This window comes from Wasmannia auropunctata, unplaced genomic scaffold (assembly GCF_000956235.1).
Source record: "Wasmannia auropunctata unplaced genomic scaffold, wasmannia.A_1.0 LD336076.1, whole genome shotgun sequence".
Taxonomy (NCBI): Eukaryota; Metazoa; Arthropoda; class Insecta; order Hymenoptera; family Formicidae; genus Wasmannia; species Wasmannia auropunctata.
The window spans coordinates 6,795,785-6,817,871 of NW_012026814.1; the positions used below are offsets into that span (position 1 = coordinate 6,795,785).

General features: G+C 32.8%; 2 protein-coding genes across 9 annotated transcripts; one reads left to right on the forward strand and one right to left on the reverse strand.

The window, feature by feature from the left end:
* Positions 1–71: 71 nt before the first annotated feature.
* On the reverse strand, positions 72–21,671 carry LOC105449418 (CD109 antigen-like). Of its 8 annotated transcripts, none has more exons than XM_011688640.1 (28): positions 21,626–21,671; positions 11,383–11,457; positions 10,903–11,095; positions 10,526–10,750; positions 10,076–10,326; positions 9,641–9,799; positions 9,181–9,352; positions 8,891–9,082; positions 8,697–8,798; positions 8,478–8,611; positions 8,153–8,273; positions 7,911–8,054; positions 7,701–7,820; positions 7,548–7,617; positions 5,416–5,635; positions 4,555–4,672; positions 3,894–4,080; positions 3,589–3,749; positions 3,371–3,509; positions 2,974–3,092; positions 2,756–2,895; positions 2,433–2,652; positions 1,884–2,261; positions 1,637–1,792; positions 1,391–1,566; positions 899–1,070; positions 662–764; positions 72–514 (listed from the first exon to the last, which is right to left on the reverse strand). In XM_011688640.1, coding segments are annotated over exons 1-28 (4,446 nt in total). In that variant the 5' UTR covers positions 21,628–21,671; the 3' UTR covers positions 72–317. The 8 variants fall into 8 exon arrangements, with proteins under 8 accessions (XP_011686942.1, XP_011686940.1, XP_011686941.1 ...); XM_011688638.1 differs by lacking the exon at positions 21,626–21,671 and adding an exon at positions 14,419–14,657; XM_011688639.1 differs by lacking the exon at positions 21,626–21,671 and adding an exon at positions 14,419–14,657 and having other exon boundaries at positions 11,383–11,477.
* LOC105449417 (N-acetylneuraminate lyase-like) lies at positions 17,758–20,843 on the forward strand. The gene is made up of 8 exons (XM_011688631.1): positions 17,758–18,016; positions 18,954–19,015; positions 19,089–19,159; positions 19,337–19,482; positions 19,568–19,736; positions 19,866–20,011; positions 20,230–20,401; positions 20,459–20,843. The coding sequence occupies exons 1-8, from the start codon at positions 18,011–18,013 to the stop codon at positions 20,596–20,598; spliced, it is 912 nt and encodes a 303-aa protein (XP_011686933.1). The 5' UTR covers positions 17,758–18,010; the 3' UTR covers positions 20,599–20,843.
* Positions 21,672–22,087: the final 416 nt, after the last annotated feature.

Here is a 22,087-nt window from a genome sequence, read left to right on the forward strand (position 1 = left end):
GAAGCGATTTCACAGGAAATACCTGTGTATCAGAAGGATTTTTACAGCATGAGAAAAATAATATCTACTAATTAATAACAAGAAACATTATCAAATTTTATTATTAACTTAGTATTATCAGTAATTTAAATCTTATGTTAGTTTGATTTGGACATTAAATAAAAAAAAATGTAATCTTATATTTTACTCTGTATAACAAGTATATATACTTTGGTCGCAACTTATACAGCTTCTTTACGTTATTCTGTTAGATTTAAAGTTTATAATATAATTAAATGAAATAATTACTCTCTCGATAACAATATACTTACAAGTACCTATAGAAGCAAATAGTAAAACGAGAAGAATATAACTTTCAAATATACACAAGCTTGAACGTAGGACGCAGCGGATATTGTAGCATTGTCCTTTCGTTTACCGGGTTTTGAAACGCATATATCTTCGCAATCTTCATCTTCACACAGGTCACACAAGGTTGTCTTTCTAGGCTCATAAAACGCTCTTGCTCTTCTTGCTGCATATGCGGAAACATAACAAAAAAGTATATTTTTTTAAATCTTACAAGTTGTTTTCTATTATATATATTAATATCTTGGAATATCTTTTACATATCAAATTTTTTAGGTCAAATTAATATATAAAATATTAAAATTATACTTACACGAGTCGTAATAGTCGTATATAGAAACGGGAACTGGTTTTTGCTTAGCTACTTTATGCGTCCTGAATGCGGACACGGTTGGACAATATTCTTGTTTCACCATCTACGATAATATAATTTATAAAATACTTTTCTCTATTTGTTTAATATATTAATTGCATTTTTATCAGATTTTTGTGAAAGCTATTCAAATAATTTGCGTTAATTGGATTATTGTTTATGTGATGTATATTCTACCTTATCAAAGTATAGAACCACCATTGTGTCACCGTTTTTAGTTTCCACACGCTTTACATGCGATGACACTTCTAAACTCGGTAATGAATCTCGATCCACTGTAAAGCCAGAAGGCAGGCTTACTTCCATAACAGCCATATTGCTCTCGTTTGCTTCCTCAGTTGGAACAAATCTGCCGACAAATAATAATGAAAATATGATTATAATCTTTGATCAGCAAAATCATATAATACACTGTTGTCTAATAATTAAATCATTCTTTTTTTTTTTTTTTTTTTTTTTTGAAAAATTAAATAAGTATATATTTCATATATACACAGGATGTATACAGCCAAGATAAAAAAAACTTAAAAAATTCATAATTAATTTTTAACAACTGCATAACAATATCAAAACTTAAAAAAAAATGGACTTTTCTTGTTTACCGATATGATTTAAAGTTTTATTAGACTTACAATTAAATAATACTAAGTATAATAAACAAAAACGTACCCTGAGCATATGGACAATTGCAAATGATTAGCGTTGGAATTTTTGTCAACTTGAGGATCCAATGTAAACAACGGATATGCCCCAGTCACGTTTAGATTATATTGATAGGAAACTTGCACCAGTACAAAACCTTTACCAGATGCTGTTATATTGACATATCGTGTTTTTGTAGGTAGCTGCAAAAAAATGCAAAAGTATTAATATCTTGTAGTAACGTATAATATAAAATAGTTTATTTAAACTTACTATTTGCTTTTGTAGTATCATAGAATTACCGCTATTTATATTCATATAGCCTTGACCCTCTTCCTCGCCGTATTTAAACGCGATTCGAACTGAATTCGTGTCCTTTGACAATTTTTCAGCAAGCTTCGCCAATGCTTGAAGTCCAATCACGGTATCCTAAATTATTTTATACATAAATTTTAATTAAATTTTACCTCATTCTTCTACGTATACTTGAGATAATTTTGTACTTGGAATAATTGCTTACTTGCGTCGACGCGAAGCCGCCTTCTGTATTTCTTTGTTTGACGAGCCACTTCATCACGGGAATCGCGTCTGTGATCAAATTGCGTCTAAGATACAAGAGTAAGGCGTACGACGTCATTTCGACGTCGACGGAACGCGGTAAGAAGTAGTGTGGATTTTTATTGTCTTTCGGAATGGGTTTGCTCCACCATTTGGTACCCTGTTTCGTTATAGCTTTCGACTCCAGGAAGTTGAATGCCGACGTCTCTTGTGGATGCTTCGCCAAATTTAAGGCGTAGGCACACAGGCTCAATGCATACGTATCGTTTAATCCGTCCATATTACGAACGATGTAGTCAACGGCCTTGTTTATCGTATTACGATACGTTCCCACAGATTCCTATATGTAACGTATTTCAATTAATTTATGCGACAGGAAAAATGCAATTTTTATTTCGTATTACTTTTAAACAACACGTATTTTCCAGCAAACAGTTATATCTCTTTAAGTGCTATTAAATTAAATAAAAAAACATTAAATAAAGAGGTAATGTGGCAATTAAAAATTCACCTCATTTTCTAGAAATGCAATAAGCGTGTATGCCGTTAGAGCAAGTCCCTTGGCAGCTCCACCCTGCATATCGCGATGACTAACTTTTCCCACTTCGGGGAAAGACCCGTTCGGTGCTTGATGATTGGACAACCACTGCAATGCATCGTTTATGATCCTATCTTCAATCGCTATGTATTCAGCCGCCTGCTTGAAAGACTTCGCTACGAAGGCTGTAAGCCTGATGAACGGAATAACTTTAGGATTTTACAACTTAAATGACAAATATCTTGTAGATGAAATAATTGTTAAATATAATGTATGCAACAATCTTGCGCTCGTACCATGTACTTCCACTAGGATCCGACATGCCAAACGCGCTGAACGAACCATCAGTATGTCTGTAAGTCAATTCCTGCTGGTAGCCAATGTCCAGATATTTTAGCGCTTTGCTTTGCACGGCTTGCGTTAATTGATTCGTATTCTGAAAGTGTTTTTCTTTTTTAATATATAAATTACATGTTAGCGTGTGTCATATAGCAGAAGAAATTATTAATGGTACCTTGAGGTAATTTAGAATAACGATATTCGGTACAAAATTGAGCATATTCTGCTCGCCGCATCCGTATGGCATTCTTATTAAGTTTGCCAAGTTCGGGATACTGGGGCCCAAGATATCACCTGTATAATACGTATATAATTAATAAAAAAATGGTGGTATTTTTCAAGATATTTTATGTAGAATAAGTTTGCATGTATAGTGCATACGAATTATTATAATTATATACATACAATTATATACATATATACAATTATAATTATATAATTATATCGTGCTGAAAAGCTCATTATGGATTATAAATAGTCTAAAAAAGATTGTGGTTTGGAGAATAGAAAGAAATCAGTAAGATCCTTTTAAACTGGAAGCAATATATGCGTGATTTAAGCAATATTATTACCAACTGCAGATATCTGTATGTTTTCGGATCCTGGAACTGCATTATTAGGTATGTTGATAGTGACATTTGCGCCCCCCTGTTCAGCATTTCTCAAATCCAGAAATACCGCTTCGTTCTTGTATTGCGTTTCTCCCTCGGCCTTAAAATAGAGAACAACGTTTTATCCTTATTGTCGAATAATCGCGCGATCAAAAAAAATAGGAAACGCAGATCATTACATTGACAAGTAGCTTGTGTTCGACACTGTCGCCAGCCAAGACGCTGTTGGCGGTCGCTTTTATATTGATGTATCCCAGCTCTTTTGGAATAATCATGAACGATACACTCGAGCCGGAATTGGCTTTCACGTCAACTTTCTTCCGGCGATATAATTCCAATTCTGAAAAATTATGACAAACATCAATCCTATAAACTTATCGTAATTGGATTATCACAGTTTGTAAGTTGTACACGTTGCTTCAATTACATACACAAGTCAGCTATTACTGTTATCTTTTCGGAAATGAATAATTACACCACTTACTCGGCATATCGTGAACTTCATTAGAAACTTCCGCAAAGTCAAATTGTCCCTCGTTTGTTAGCAGAACTTCGGCTGTCAAGTCTTTATTCATGTAATTGAACACCACAATCTGTATCCCTACGATTTCTCCTCGTATTACCGAGTATGGCAAATCCACTGATATGAAGAACGGTTTGAACACTTTCAACTAATGAACAAATAATAAATAATATATTAATACAACAGTTTCATAATTATGACGAGTTTTGTTCAAAGCAGTTCTCTGTTTTACTATAATCCGCTTAGATTTTTATCAAAATTACACGTGCATGTAATAATATAGTAAGATGAGCGTTACATATAATTAATCAACATAACGTTGCAACATTTATCACAGATCAAAAGAATAGATTGGTAAAAAATCAATGAGATATCAATAAGATCCTGATAGAAATTTAATTTGTAAGGAAAGAGAATCGGATAGTTAGATATATATAATAAAACTTATGCTCGGAAAAAAATTTAATCAAATTTATTCGTTAATTTTATGGCAAATTAAAGTATCAAATAATAAATTTACTTTATTCTCAAAGAAAAATTTATCAAATATCATTGATTTTTCTAATAGATTCCATCTCCGAATTTTCGCATGTAGATTATATAAATACGTATCTATAACAACCTTTCTGGGTTCTTCTATCAGGCCTAATCCATGCGCGTCATTGACGGAAAATGCGGTCAGTACCCATGATGTGATAGAATCCGGTACGGTGCGTCGTAATTCCGTTTTTCCACTCAACCTGTAAAAGCACATGTACTTAACATTTCCATACACGCGAGCACAAGAGGAAGTATTTAGAAGTATGTAGGTATCCAACGTCTCGTGTGTGCTACCGTTCAGATAATAAACGAACTGAAACACATGATGAATTGATTTATCTCCGAAAATAAAGTAATGTCTCGGATAGCGATAAAAGAGTTTATATTGCAGCCTTCTAATGAAGTAGATATACACGATACAAGCAAATTGATGTAACATGGAAAAGAAAACGTGTTAAATTCTTACGTTTGTATCCTTCACCTTTACAAATGCGGAGATACACGTTTTCGTAAATGACGTATATAAATAGTGAACGATGTTACGAATGAAAAATCAAACAAAAATCGTTCCTCCGTGAATGGCAATGACGCAAGACAACATTCATTTTCCAAGAACTGAGGTATGCATGATACGTGTAGTACAAGCCTTTGTAACGCAACTTGCATTTACACACTCTTGAGAAATATGAGATCGCACCTTTACCTTGATCAACTTTCACGTAACTGTACAATACGGTACGCACGTTTTATTTACAGATATACAGGATGTCATTGAAACGTTTGCAGAGATTCTGCCTGGTATCAAGCTGAAGCAACTTTGCTCTTTGAGAAACAAGTCATTCCCTTCTCTTTCTCTTCAATTTATGTACACCTTGCATATATATACCGCATATACATAGACGTGCATAATACACGGTAAAAGTATAAGATACGAAATAAATACCCTGAAGAGAAGTTTGTGAAAAGCCAGGTGTTTAAGATGTCATGCATTAGGAATACACGGGGCTTATTCCAGACAGGGGGTGGGATGCGAGAGAAGGCGTAAGGACCTGCCAGCGGTGGTCTTGTCGCTAATCTGTGCGTGACAGGTGGACCAAGGTCTGGTCGAAGCGTGGACACCCCATGAGGCGAGCCCGTTATTCTACCCTCCAAAATTTGTGGTCCTGCAATCCAATTCTGCATATTGTATTACACTAGCCCCGAATCAAAATAACGCAACTAAACGTAACTACGGCCGATATAGCTTAATGATTATCTTTTCAATTTTCTCGATAGCGTTTGATTACCTTCACGCAAAATGCTTCAGAACTACCACTATCTCTTTCAGTTACAGAAAGAATTGATTTAGTTTTGGAATGAATTCTTCGTTAATAAAAGTTTGAAAAAATCCTAGTAATAAATTTTCAACATTTAATTTGCATTCTTAAACTTAAATTAGAAATGCCGATTTATGTATCTCAAGTTGACGTTTCGCTTACAATTAGTAAAGTTTATTTTAAATTGAATTAAGAAGAATTTCATTGTTTAATTTCACATTTGAAATTTTATTCTTATACGCCAAAAATTATTTTTCTCTGTTTATTAATTTAGCAAGCATGAATGATATTGACAAATGAAAAATTTTTTTTTCTGATTTTCGTTATTGACAATTCTGAAACATTCTTTTTATATAGTCAATACCATTAAGAGGCATTGCATACATTTTCACGAGCTTAATTCTCTATACAAATGTTACATAAAATTATTTAATTTCAATGTTAATAAATAATTAAATAATTGTAATAAATAATTAAATAATATATCTCATTCTAGTTCTGCACCTACTGTATTGTATTAGATTTCTTAGCATCTATCTCTGAAAGTTTTTTACAATTTCAAATAAGAAATAAACTTTTAGATATGTTTTCATTTAATAAATATTATTGCCGCATTTAAAAACAATGCGTAAGTTATAATTAAGACCGCAAAATCATATATTCTAAAAATTGAAATTTATGTAAAAGAAATAATCAGAAATAGATATCCATCTAACAATATTAAAAATTATAGGCAATTAAACAAAATATTATATAAAATAAATTCAACTTCGGATTGCATACGAAATAAATATTTACATATGCATTCAAGATAATAATACCTAAACTCATCCCATGTTAAATAACATTCAAAAAATATAGAATAAAGAGCGTATGTACAGAGCGTAGCCAAATTGGCGGAAATCAACACTGAGATGTCAAAAGATCCTGAAAAGTTGACAATTTTTTCCGCCACCAAATTACCCAGTCTCATTTCCCACCGCAACAACTTCGACGCGTAACTTTAATGCGAAGCGTTCTAGTTTGTGTTATTTATCTGTTGTTGTACGGATTCTACGTGTTAATATTTTATGCAGTATATGAGTGTAGACTGATTATCGATTTTTCTACCAAAATTATTGGTTCAAAGATCATATTATCATAAGATAAAATAGTGACTTTGAAAACGCATTAAAGAGATGCTACGAAATAGTATGGAATGATTTTTGTTATGCAATATATCCAAGTGAGCAAGTAACTGTTTACAAAATTTAAAGTAGAGTAGATATGTAGAATGATAGTGTATGTGCATGATAATTTATTACGTCATTGGCATTACCCAGCGTCAAGCGTTTGCCAAAGCCAAGTTTCAGGGAAATTCTTGCGAACTTTGACCTTCTCGGGTGGTAATGCAGCAGCAGCCGGGCCTGAGAATCCCGCAGCGGATGCATACATCACGTCATCAAGACTAGATCTGTAGTATACTACACACATATAAGCTCGGTTAAAAAAAAATGTATATCTAATTTGACTGAGATCGGCTCAACGGTCGTTACTGATTAAGAGAATAAATCGAGAAACTAATTGTAAGATGTTATTCTCATGCTATATTATGCGTAAGTTGGAACATAGTTATCTGATGTGTCGCATATTCTACAAAAATACTTTAATTTAGATGTACTTTATATTTAATAAGTGTGCGCGTTATGTTTTTAAGTGCGCGTTAGTTCTTTCACTAAATATAACTATCTTAAATTTACTCATTTATAAGAATACTTACGAGGATAATACTTACGCACAGGGAAGTTCTCGTGGACGTATCCGTTTGTGAGGATTACCACGCCAGTTTTCTGTTTAGAGACATTTGCTATTTTAATCTGATTATCGGATAACAATGGAAGAGCTAATAAAAGCATGTCGTGGCATATTTTACTTGAAACACGTCGTCCGCTGTTCCCGAGCCAGGTCTCCAGAGGGGACGACCGAAGAACCCATCTGAGTGTGGCGATGCTTCTGCCTTGTCGTACGACTGCAGCTCCTTGTATATTTGATCCTGCGTGTAATTAATGAATGCGGTCAGAATAAATTACGCGTGAAATCAGAAATTTACAAATATTTATCTAATATATAAAATATTACGTACATAAGAGATATCATTTCCAGATTTCAGCAAGAGGGATCTCTGATCGACGCCTAGCAATCCAACGAAGGAATTCGGTTTCGCGGATATCACGAGATTAACGCTTTCCCCGGGCATAACTTCGCCAGGTGTCATTTTAAGATCGACCTATAAAAGCATGCGGATTACAATACATATTATCCATCCACTCTCTAATGTAGACCGATGAACGACTTAGATGTCTCGGAATTGGTGTAATAACTCACGTGATTTTGAAGTATTCCTGAGAGTTCAACGTCTAACGAATCCGCAATTACTTCTCCGTCTGTCCGTACGTAGTATACAATTATGTGCGCAGTAGGTGCCATGACGTATGTCGCTAAAAATCTGGAATGTGTTTAAATCAATGTAAGATATTAATTTTAAACTGAAACTCAGTCGACAGTTTCGAATCGCTACGATCAGAGGCTTTCAAATCTCAAGATTGTAAATTATCTATTCGGTCATCCGAAAGATTCAAAGAACTTAAAATTCGACTATCGGAAAACTCCGCGCACTCTTCTAAGCTTCCTTAATACTTTAAATACTTACTTGAATGATGTCGTGTACTTGTCTTGCACGTAGATCGATCCTGCATCTAAAATATTACCGCGACCGAGTATCTCGTAACTCATGTATTTCAACGGAGCGGTGGAGTTGACTTCGATTTCAACGTAGTTGTTCACCTTGCAGATTAAAAGATAGTGAGAATATTATAATTGAAAAGTTTCAACGTAATAATAATAGATAAAATAATAGATGGATATATACCGTTGGTTTTTCCGTTTTCAGAATTGCTTGGATGTATTCATTGCTCGCGGACATAGCTTGATTAGTTGAAGGGAACCATTCATGAAGATTTAAGTATTGTGCCTGCGTGTTATATACAAACATTAGGTATCGCAACATAAAGAGATAATTGATAATTTTACTTCTAGAGGAAAAGAGATGCTTGACAACTTTACCTCTATATTTAGGGGGAAAGAGATGTTGTTCTTTGCCTTAGGCGGATAAAAATCCAGTTGCACCATACCGTGCTCGTCTAATTTTCGTGTGAGATTTGAATACGCCGATTGATTATACGTATATCCATACGCTATCAAGACGTCGTTTTTGGTGTCTTGTACTGGCGATCCGTCATGATATGTAAATTTCAACTGCAAAAGATAATATAGTAACACACATAATGCGTTGCATAATGCGTCTATGTATTCAAATTTGCTTGTTGAGTCTTACAATAAGACATTTGACTTACGAAAGCGGTATATTTTAGCCCCGGCTTGAAATATTCCGATGTTCTTATTAATTCCATCGTGTACTTGTGTTTATGTAGCGTTATCTGTGTCGAGGCGTTCTGCCTTCTAGTAGTCAATTCTTCTTCCACCACCACGTCAATCATAATTGGCCTTTCATATTCGTCAGTCAATCTAAGATAACGTATGCATATGATACAATATACGTTGAATAATGCATAATGTTTTACAATTCAAAGTTTGAAACACTAAATAAGTAAGTAAAATAAGCCTGTAATTTTTTTGTCATATTCCTGTTTTTGCAATTTTTATTGTGATTACAGAATTTATATTATTTCTTAATTGTAATTTTTTTTATTTTAAACAGAAAATTTCTTTCAATGCTGCAATATTTCGAAAAGTAAAAGGAAAATTCCGAAACACATTATACGTATTATTACAATGCAATATTATTGGATTTACCTTAATTCCTGCAGTATATCGAAGTCGACTGTTACTTTTCCGTTAATCGGTAACACTTTTCGCACTGGTTGTTGGAATATCGGTTGAATTACGCCAGAAAATATATCTGGATAAGCTGTTATCGTAGCTTCACCTTTTACCGGTTTTCCATAGGTATACCTAAATTATGTACTTACAAATGAATACTTTCGGTCAAATGTCGCTTAAGTAGAGTCAAATACCTCAAATTATTAATTATTGATTCTCTAAATAATCATGAATTAATATTTTAATGCATTAATATTTTCTGAGAAAGAGCTAAAAAAAATCTATCTCCAAAGTCTGTCTCTGCTATATAGGAACACAAGATTCATATAGAGATTTATTAACAAAGGGAGTTTTTTGCAAATCTAATTTATCGTCCTTATTAATTGTTGCTGGAATATAGTCGCTTACTTTGCGTGGACGGTTGCTGTAACTTTTGATTCTTTGAACTGTACGTGCTTCGGCGAGTCGATCGTCACCTCAAAGTTCGGCAGAACGTACTCCGCGACTTCAAATTCCTTTTCAAACGTCTCATCGCCGACATTGGCGATAAGCTTCCACTTGCCTAATACCGGTGAATGCGACAATTCCAATTCGCTGCCGAAAATACCGTGAGTCACTGGTGGCCGAATCCATTGCTTGATACGATTACCGTCGCCATCCTGCAGTAAATTTTTTCTTACGTATTTGTTTTTAAGTATTATTTTTAAGTATTGTTTTGTTATAATTGTACAACATTTGTGTAATCTCAAGAAAAATTAATTTATTACTTTACTATTACACGCATCAAAGTTTACACGACACAAGTTTACATTAAAAGTTTTACGGCAAAAGATATAGACATATGCTGTATGTACTTACGACAATGTACACGTCCTTTGGTCCCACGATACTCGGCCTCAGCCTCGAATCCAGTATTATACAACGAAACATAACTTTGTGACCGGGTTTATAAATCGCCCGGTCGGTCTGGATGAAGACGGAGTAACTTTTATGCACATACTCGATATCCTTCGATTTGAAAAAATCAATACCGGACAGACCGCGCGCTGTGAGTTTGTATTTTCCCGGCGTGGTTTCGCCGATCTAACGATCGTAAACAAAATCAATAATATGAATGTTAAATCACTAGATCTAAATAATCAGTTTATCGATAATTTTTTTTTAAGTAATAAGAAAATTTATATAGGCTGTTACAAAAATGTATAGGACTCCACTACACATTAATTCATACGTACGTCTAATCGCAAAATCTGTGTGGAATAAGGCTCCACGCTTGCGGTCCGAGAAATGTTGAATATTTTTCCCGTATCGAGTTCACCAGTCAGTTCTACGTATATCATTGACGGTGTCGATACGCCGGTGATACTTGCCGCTACATGATATTCCGAATCAGGACGTACCACTTTCGGCGCAATAATAGTGTAATACCTTAAAGGAGAAATAAGAATCTGCCTCGTTTCAACTTTTCCACTCTATTCTCTTCGAACTTGTTAAAAAAAAAACTTATGTATCTACAGTTAGTATTGTTAACATTGAGAAATTATCCCACGTTACAATAGAATCAAACACGTTGGGTTTTCATAGATTGTAATGCAACACGGGTATTATAAGGCATCATGATCTTGATAAATCATTTTCAACAAAAGTTACGGGGTATATCTGATGATAATATCCGATTAATATCTATACTTATACCGAGTAACATTTATACTTACGGTTCTGCAACTACATTTGAGATTATTCCCGATAACAATAGAATGCCTAGCCATTCCATGTTCCAAGATAAGGACCTGCGATGAAGGAAAGCCTGCTGTATTTAATGCAATTGATAAAATATACGATTATGCACAGTTATAAATATTATCGCAATAAATATTGTATATTTGTAATTAAAATGAAAATCTAAAGGATATTTAAACATCTTTGAAAAATTAATACGTTCCTTTATATTTACGGAAGAAATTCGAAGTTTGAATGTAATTTGAATGTAAAATTTATCCCAATTTTATTTTCAATGCAATTAAAATCGTATCTTTAAAAAATATCTTATATCGTTTGTAAGAACATGAACAACGAAATAATAGACAATTTGTGTTTTTTTCCGTAGAATTATCTTCGAAGACTTTGCAATAACGACGATAATCAATCATAATTTTTTTTCTGCGAACATATTACGAGTGAAAACTCGGAAGGCAGCGATAGAGACGCAAAATGAACACATAAAAGTCAAGAATGTTAAACATTACGAGTAATTAAATGTCATTATGTACGTAAGTGACACAATGCACACCGCGATGCGCAGAGATGCCCATAATTATGTCGGCGTGTAGTTTCCCTCCTTTGCGAAAGCCTTAGTTGGTCACAATACCGGTTTTTCCGGGAGTCCATTATGTATAATCCGTCATCGTTAATTTTGAAGCTACAATCCGAATGAAGTAATTGCCGGTTGTGAGAGGAGAGAAAAAGACGACGGATAAATACCGTGACCGATTATTCCTCGAACTAATAATACAGTCTCGATATAGCCGTGTCGAATTGTGATGTCAGAACAGCAGCCGAGAGAAAGAGGGAAAGAGAAAGAGAGAGAGAGATAAAAGCTGGGGAATTCCGGCAAAACATACGGAAATACTTTTTGCACGTTACGTCCGCGTGTTATATAATAACTCGTATTAACGAAAACGTTTTTATTCAACAAAAATTTTCTAAGTGTCATATTCGTGTGCTCATATTCAGCTTATGTATTGCTTTACAAATGTTCATGTTATTCATACATGTATTTTGCAGAAAAATAATTAAACGTCACAGTGTAGCGATGTGAATGCAAAATTCCTACTATATTTAGAAGCTTGCTCCATCATAGCGAGTACAGAAGTGTGCTCCATAGCGTGCACAGCATTCTGTTTAAACTTTAAACATTAAACAAACATTATAAAAAGATGAACTTACGATCGTATCTCGATGAAGTATCCGAACGTTTTCTTTTACAATTGCAGTCATAAAACGCAAAATAACTTCTTATCTACTTTTTGATATAATTTAATAGCTACTTAAGTATACTCAGGATACTTAATACATGTCAGTTACTTAAATCAATGTTACTTTTTATGATTCAGGAATATCTATTGACAATACAATACTTCCTCAACTCTAATTATTTGTATTATCTAAAAGCGTAAATTTATTAAATTATTTAAATTATCTTTGTTACTTTGACTTTATATTCATTAACTTTATTAAGATTTTTAATAGCGTTAATAATTTATACAAAAAGAAGAGAGAAAGAATTCGAGTAATAAAATTTAATTTAGTAAGTATAGTTTTAATATGTTAAATTATCAATTATATTTTTGTTTCAATAATCTGTGTGCTCATTATATTTTTATTATTATCTGATCAATATTCTTCACTTCAAGACGACACTAAATTCATTTGGATTAAATAGAACTAAAAAGTCCAAGAAAACTTAGCTTTCTTACATTGTTTCATTTTTTTTGCGAAAAAGCAGTTAGTAGCATTAAATTAAATACTGCAAGCAAAAAATCCAAGATCGAATTACGTTCTTAATGCTGAGAGCTTCGTAACATTAGTAGGATTTAATTGCACATGACACCTGTGCACTCGCTCCGCTTCTTTGGCGAAGAAACAAGATATACGACATGCATGGTCATAGGTATTTTAAATTCTAGTTTGCGAGATATTCTTAATTATATTTATCGTATCGAAAATGTGATATGTATCATGTACGTGCATCGTTAAAATAAATTATTTTAGAATTACATATTGATAATTTTTAATTTTTTGTATGTAGATATAACATTAACGGTCTCCCTATACAAAACTTAATCGTTTAATTTTTTTATGTTTTATCATTTTGCATATTTTAACATGTATTTTTTGTAATATGTTATAATACCAGTAATATATCAAAAAGAAGATTAATAACAGTGAAAAGTTTATTAAAAGACTTTCTATTAATATTAAATTTTTCATTAACGACAATGTATAAAGAAAATAATAATTTCCGAGTTGCGAAACCAATTGAAAGAAAGGATTTTTTACAAAGACAAACAACAAGATTATATCTTTTAATTAAACATTCCAGATAGTGCTAATTTTTATTCAAGATTTAGTTTTGTAGATATGTACATCAAGCTAAATTGGAAAGTCACTATAAATTTTAATTTCTCTTGACAATCTCGCCAAGGAAAGATCGACCTCAAATTAATCAAAAGATCCTGTCGTTAAAACAATGCGCGGGAAGTGGGACACCCTGTATATGATAATAGAGCGAAATTCTCAGCACGAAAGTATATTCGTATTAGGCCATTCTACTTTCCACTGGTTTACTTCGTAAATTGGGAGACCGGTGAATTTCGACTCAACAATCTGTCCCTGAACGTCGATCCCGTCGATTAAATTCAGCTGCCGTCAGGCAGCGGTGGCATATAGTTAGGTCCGCAAATTGCTGGCCGCAATGAAAGTATCCCGAGCGATTCGTCGCTACGACTTTGGAACTTTCACCGAGTCGGGGGGGATTCAGGGCAAAATCGCGGAGGAAAAAGGAAAAAAGAAAAGAGAACGATGGCCCGATCCCGAGGTGTACGTTGACAATGAGTGACCATACGGCCGCGAACCTGCGCTATCACCGAGGTCACTCCGACGAAAAAAGGGCCGAAGATTTCTTTACCTGCGAGGACATCAGGCAAAGGAGGTCGCGTCATCGCGCGAAATAATTCGTCTCGGTGACTCACCTGGCCAGAGACGGAAGCGGATGAACTTCCTCCGCACCAAGGGAAAATCACCGGACCCGAACGATCGTCGTAGACCGGGAGGATCACCGTAGACGGTCGTCGGCGTTCTGCGTCTCTCCGTGCGACGCGCGGGAGGTGAACGCGGAGGGAGACGCCAAATCGGTGAGCCCAAGTGCTTGGAGAGCGTATTCGCGCTTACTAACAGTCCAACGGTTAAGCAAGTACTGACGGCCACTACCAATCATGGCTGCAAGAAACCGGGCAGTGCAGGTTTCCCTTCCGCCCCCACCGCGTCTCCGCCGTGTCGACGGGCCACGACGATCTTTACCGTTAGATAAAAATGACGCCATAATGCATCGGCTAGATAGAGCTCTCATCTCACGAAAATCCCGGCTTCCTGTCGGGAAATACATGACTTCTTTTTTTTTTATTACGCTTAATGTCCAGTTTGCAACATGCAATGTGCGCTCCGTATCGTCAGATTCGTATGCGAATCAAAATTTAATTATTCTCACAGAAAAATATTTGGTAGAATTTTTGGAGTACTCCAATTTTTGGAGTAGCTGTTCATCTGGGATCCGAATTATAAGCTTATTTAATTCAAGCATAAACTCTGGCTTGAATGGCAACGCGGTGAAGCTTTTAATGAATACAAACGTTTACGCTGTAAGACGCATCTAGGCAAGATAACATGGTTGCATACCATTGACACGCTTTAAGATTCAGTCTAATGACAATCGCTTCTATTTCGCGTCACTACTTTGAGAATAAGGGCCTTCGATAATGTGGCTACAGTCCTATATTGACGTAAAGTTTAAAATTCGAATGGTGGTGGAATTCCAGTGAATGCACGGATATGGACATTGATCTTGACGCATCCTGACGCCTGTGACGCCGCGTAATCTTAATATCCTTGCGTAGGCAACATCTGCAGCTCGCGGTGACTTTAACGCGTGTCCTGGTTTAGCGAGAGTAGACGAGGCCATCGTGTATGTAGGCCTGCATTGGCATTTCGTATTCTTTTTGGCGATGTTTATCAGCATAATATGGTACAAAATAATTATATATACTTAACATTATGATGTCACGTATTCTGGGAAACGTAAATAATTTCTTAACTTCTGAACTCTTTTGAACTTTGTAATGTTGATATGATGTTTTTCAGTACAAGAATTAAAAAATTAAAATCTTTTCAAAACAGGTAAAACAAAATGCAAAAGTGCACGCGTCAGTTAAGAAAATAATATTATAGTTAGATAAGCATGATATCGTATTTGGAAGCGTGATATATGTCGCATGAGGAATATTTTGTTGCACAAAAATAGATTTAAAAATTATCAAAACAACTAAAAAACATGTAATAATTTTAAGCAAAAAATAGTAACACGAAAAATAGATTTAGTACAATATTATTGTTTAAATCTTTTTCTTAAAAAAAAGTTATATATATTACAATATGAATAATATTACAAACTCACGTCAATTAAAATAAATTTATACAAACCGCATTCATATCTCACTTTTATCAATAAATGCATTCATTTATTTCTAAGATGCTATACATATAGTATCTTAGAAATAAGTGAATACATTTATTGATAAAAGTGAGATATGCTAAGAAAAGTAAGATACTATAATATAGTATCTTAGAAATAAATGAATACATTTATTGATAAAAGTGAGATATGAATGCGGTATAAATTTATTTTAGTTGACGTGAGTTTGTAATATTATTCATATTGAAATATATATAACTTTTTTTTAAGAAAAAGATTTAAACAATATTGTACTAAATATATTTCTCGTGTTACTATAGTATACTATTAACAAGATACTATAGTATAATATTAACATAAATGTGCATTTAAAGGGACATTTATCTACTCGTATAAAATTGAGATATAAATCATTATATAATCATTATATATTCTTTCGTTACTATATTTTGATATTAAAATTAATAGATACAAATCATTAGAATATTCCTAATATGTACATTGTATTATATATACATATGTACATTCATATCGTGTATACGCATACTTATGCGATGCATTAATTGTACGTAAATACATGTACGTTTTGTATGTGCAAATGCTACAACAAAAATATAGCAAATTGGCAATAAAAATAGAGCTTTGTGTAGTATTGTCTGACAACAAATTGTGACGTTATTAATATTTAAATGATATTGAAGTTTCCTGCGTACCATTTGTAAATAAAGAGAATTTAGATAAAATAAATGTCTAACGCTAAATGATTTATGATCCTTCGTCATTTTTGCTACTGTAACAAATTTATTATATATTTTTTTGAAAACAGATATATAAGTCAAACTGCTGAAAAGGAGCTGTTCTCTATAAAGTAAATAGCTTATTTGGCAAAAGCGAAGAAGAAGGTCTATACAGGTCAGTGCAGGAAATAGATAACAAACCTACAAAGATTCTTTCTGATGAATTTGACTTTGTTAGAAAGTCATAACAGCTGGATTAATGTTTCAAAGATTTCAGTCATCAGTCATTGTTCATTAAATACTTATTAATAAAAGGAATTTGAAAATTATTACAATTTATATCAATATTAAAACATATTATAATTTGTTCATGTGTAGATATGCTTATGGGCGGGGAAAAAACAAAACATCTTCCTATAATACATTCCCATCTCGAACAAAATCTAATTTAACCCAATCTCACTGTAACTTTAACAAGTGCATTTTCAAATATATATATATATATATATATATATATATATATATATATATGAATAAAATTCATAGTAAAATATAGGTTGGATATGAAGGTTCCGTTAGCGCATATCCCGATAGCGTACACATAATATAAAACACATCCACGCCCGCGCCGGTATGCACGCACGCATCTATACAGACACGCATACACCACGCACATAATATATGTATATTATATCATGTACGTTAACGGGACTCTCTCAGTGGATTAGATCAGGTTTTTTCGGAGCGAGAATGCAAGGGAAAAGACGGAGCCCTTCTCTCTCCGTAGCATACCTATTGCTGCTACACGCACTTAAATAAATAAATATAATATAAACAATATATATATTTTTTTACCATAAAATAATCTAATTCGTATAATTTGAATCCACACAATTTAATAATAAATTTGAATAAAAAGTTACTAAAGTTACATTATCTATTACTGTTATTCAATCTATACTGCAACTTAATTTTAGAATAGCTGTCGTATTAAAATCTGATATACGACATACAACAAACAAACATTCGATATCGACTATGACTATGCGATATTTATGTGTGTACTGCAGACGTTAATGTTACACAAACAAAATGGCTATTTATCTTATCAGTACTCGACGGGAAAGAGAATATTTAAGGTAGTATTCATGTAGTCGACCGTTCTTATTTCAAATCATATCTTACTCACTAATGCTCAAGATGCTCGGTATTTTGTGATTGGTTTATGACACTTAAGACGTTCTTAAATATAAGAAATGGAAAACAAACTATGAGTACCGGTCTTACTGCTGTTTAGTTCTTTTCGCATCGCTGCTCGCATAAGGTTACAGAGGTTATACTATCGCGCTTATAAACACAATGTCCGTGAGTATATGCAGATATTAATTCATGACATTCAACACACATGTAGTCGAACAAACGAATATAGACATTTAATTAATGTAATCTTAGCTTTGTACTCGGTTTTTAATCATTTGATATTACGTAATTACACAAAATAAGGCAAATGCAATATATGTAGCTCTTTCAAAAATTCTCAACTGGAATTATTATGCTATATATACTACTGCACTAGATATCAATTATGCTGGTAGTCATGCGTACGTCACGTGAAATTTTGAGTAAAAATCACTAGCCATATTTTTCAGAAATTCTCTAATCGCACCACATTTAAGTGCCAGTCATTAGCCTCAGTGAGAATAACTATTAAATACAAATAGATTCCTAATTAAAAATATCAAAATTCATATTGTAATATTTATTTTCCAACGTAAGAAATACGAATCGTGATTGTTATGAAGAAATTATTTTTTCAGATAAATCTTAATTCCTGCAGAATTTTTTTTTTCTTTAGTTTAATCCTTTTTTATTTTTGATTTCTCATGAAAATTGTAGAGAGATTCCAAAATAAAAAATAATTATTAGTCCCGTAGAATACAATCAGAATAGAGAGATCTACTGCATTTCATTCCAAAATTTTATTCATTATTTATGAACAAAGCACATAGAAATAAAGAAAACTCGAATTTTTATTTAAGACGGTTTTGTTGCACTTCCTATTCTTAAAAAATACTTATTAAATAAAAAATAAAAATTTAATTAAAAAGCCGCGACATATAATTTTTTTATATCCAATATCACTTTTATTATTTGAATACTTTGAATAGGGAACAAGACAAGTATACAAAGAAAATTAATAGTTTCGAAAACGGATATAAGTGTTCACAAGATATATCGAATGTAAAATTAAATAAAACAAATTATAAAAATTTTTTATATTAAATTTATTTTATAATTGCAGCGATTATCGTATACCTACAGAGGTCTTATTGTTCCCGTATTTACTACTTTCAATAGCGATGGGTAATTAACTTCCATAAACTCTATTAACACGTATTATTAAACTAAATTCTAATGACCCATATTTATTTAACAGATCTCTTAATTTGGATATTATATCACAATATGCGACATATTTAGCAAAGAAAGGGATCAAAGGTATTCTTGGTAAGTCATCTTTAAAAGTTAATTTTTAAATATTAAAATAATATTTAATAACATTATTAGCATTATTAAATTTATGTCAAAAAATTAAGTTTTGCATAAAAATTATTTAAAAAAAATGTATATAATAATTATTTTAAACAAAATAATAATTTTTACATATCATATCTTTTTTCCCAGTTAATGGTACAAGCGGTGAGGGAACGTCATTGTCTGTTGCCGAGAGGAAACTCATTACCGAAACCTGGGTAAAGGCAGTGAAAGAAACAAAGCAACACTTGATGATTCAAGTAGGAGGTGCACCTCTTCCCGATGTTATTGAACTTGTAAGTGTTATATACTAACATATAAGGAGAATAATATTCATCCTACTTTCTGCGATTAAATAAAATGATAACAATTAACTCATAGGCGAAACACGCAAGTAGTATGCAAGTGGATTCTATACTCTGCTTACCAGAATTGTACTTCAAGCCTACTACTCCTAAAGAACTGATTGAATACTTGAAAATAGTTGGAAAGGCAGCGCCAAAGACACCATTATTATATTATCATATTCCTATGTTGAGTAATGTTAACAGTAAGCGATCATTCCACGTTTCAATACTTATACTGGATATAATCAACTGACATAATTGATAAGATTGATATTCCGTTATATATACGTATCTCTCGCAATATAATTAAGTATCATATAAATATTTTGTAGTACACATGGGACAGTTTCTTGAATCAATTGATGACAAAATACCCTCGTTCGTGGGTATAAAATTCACCAGTGCCAATTTAGAGGAAGGAGCACAAGCGTTACGTGCCGATAATAGGAAATATGTTATTTTCCTTGGCAATGATCAGGTAATAATTAGATAAATAAGTTAATTCGCACTAAAGTAAGCGTAAGGCCTAGCGCTCCTTGAATAGAAAATAAAGTCAGAAATAGTAACTAGTCACTAATTAGATGCTAATCCTAATATCAGTTAAAATATACTGATTATTTTCTGTCTTATTTTCTATCCAGTTTTTTAGTCCAATATAATACAAATTAATGTATTCGATCTGGTCTGGTTCTCTAGTTAATAAATGCTGCATGTGCATTGGGGATGGATTCCTTCATAGTAACCAGCATAAACATGTTTCCGGAATTTGTATTAAATCTCCTTGCTGCTTTCAAGAAAGGAAATATATTAAGGGCTAAAGATATGCAAGAGAAGCTTTCAAGCATTGTGAATGCTATAACGAAGCATGGTAAGTACATTTTTGGGTATGACGAAGTGCACCGTTACAAGAATCAATTATTTGCAGGTAACTGGGTGCAGACTATGAAAGTAGCAATGACTCTTCTTACTGACATTAATGTAGGGCTACCTCGTGCACCACTTAAACCTATTTCTTCTGAAGCTGTAGCAATTATGACGGAAGACTTAACAACCTTAGGAGCTTAACTTCAGCCAAACGTTAAACGTTATTGAGAATATTTTCCTTCTTCTTTTACAGAAATTTAGCACTGGAAAAACAGTGATTAATGAACAAACGGTGCTTTTAATACACAAAATAAATAATTTCCAGTGTTAGATTATAGATTTCTATAATGGTTTAAGGGTTCATCACATTTGTGTGATTTATATTTATATCACATTATATATTATCTCATTTCAGGTTTTCCAATAAATTAATTGTTACTATCCATAAATATATAACAGTGTTTTAAAAATAAATGCAACAATTAAGAAAAGCTAGCTAATATAATGAATTAAAATGATCAAAAAGTTGTTGCTGTATTGCATTCTATCATATTTACTATTATAATTGTATATAATTAAATAAAAAATTCATACAATATGTTCAAATTTTTTTGCATATTCCCTGCATAGGCAGTGATAGATTTAACAATTATTGGAAAAGTGGATATATAGTTACAATACTCAGCACAAGAATATGTAGGAATAATATTTTTTCTCTTATTATTTGTGTTTACATTTTAATTGTCATTTAATTAGCACCGGGAATAGACTTAAATCCTTTATAAAATTAAAATTTTTGTAGAAGTTTTTCCCAATTATTTATCCTTTCACGTGTTGTTTTATTTTATTCATTATGAAGAGAAAAGTTTAAAGATGTATCCATCAATATATATATATATATATATATATATGAAACTAATGTAGAAATAAAGTTTGACATATTGCATGTAATATGAAAATTAGAGATGATCGAAACAAGACGAATTAGCATGAGAATTATCGAAACAACGAACTAATTGTAATAAAATATTTACCATAGCATAAGATATACGTCATAATATATATGTAACCATACTGCACACATATGTACGATACACACGGTCGTGCACGCGCCGTGTGCACTTATTGTATACCTATATACAATATTCTTCAATATTGGAATTAATATTAATATAAAAATATCGATAGATAAGCAACTACTTACAGCTGAAAACAATTATGTACATACATGCATACCGAACGATGATTGTATACTTCAACGGCGAAAGAACGGGATTGCGGTTATATGTACATTGCAGGCTCGATCGCCGAATCTAAAGTTGCAGTATTGCTCTCGACGGTTGCATGGGATCTGCCTTACGCCGAACGTCTAATAATTCATGAGATATACGGCATACGCGATGATTTCTCGAGCGCGAAATTCACTTTTGCAGCAATAATCACCAGAAATACATATATTATACGGAGCGATTCGAATATCATTCGCGGCGCGATGCGCGTTCCGTCAGTTCCGTGTAAACAGTCTATTATGTACTAACAGTACAAAAACCATTGATTGTGAATTTATCGAGAGTATTGCGATTCTCGAAATATCGATAGTGATCAAAGAAGTGAACTTATCGATATTTGCTAAGCAAACATATCTCTATAATCTATATATTCGACATGATTTATAAAATATTATGCTAAA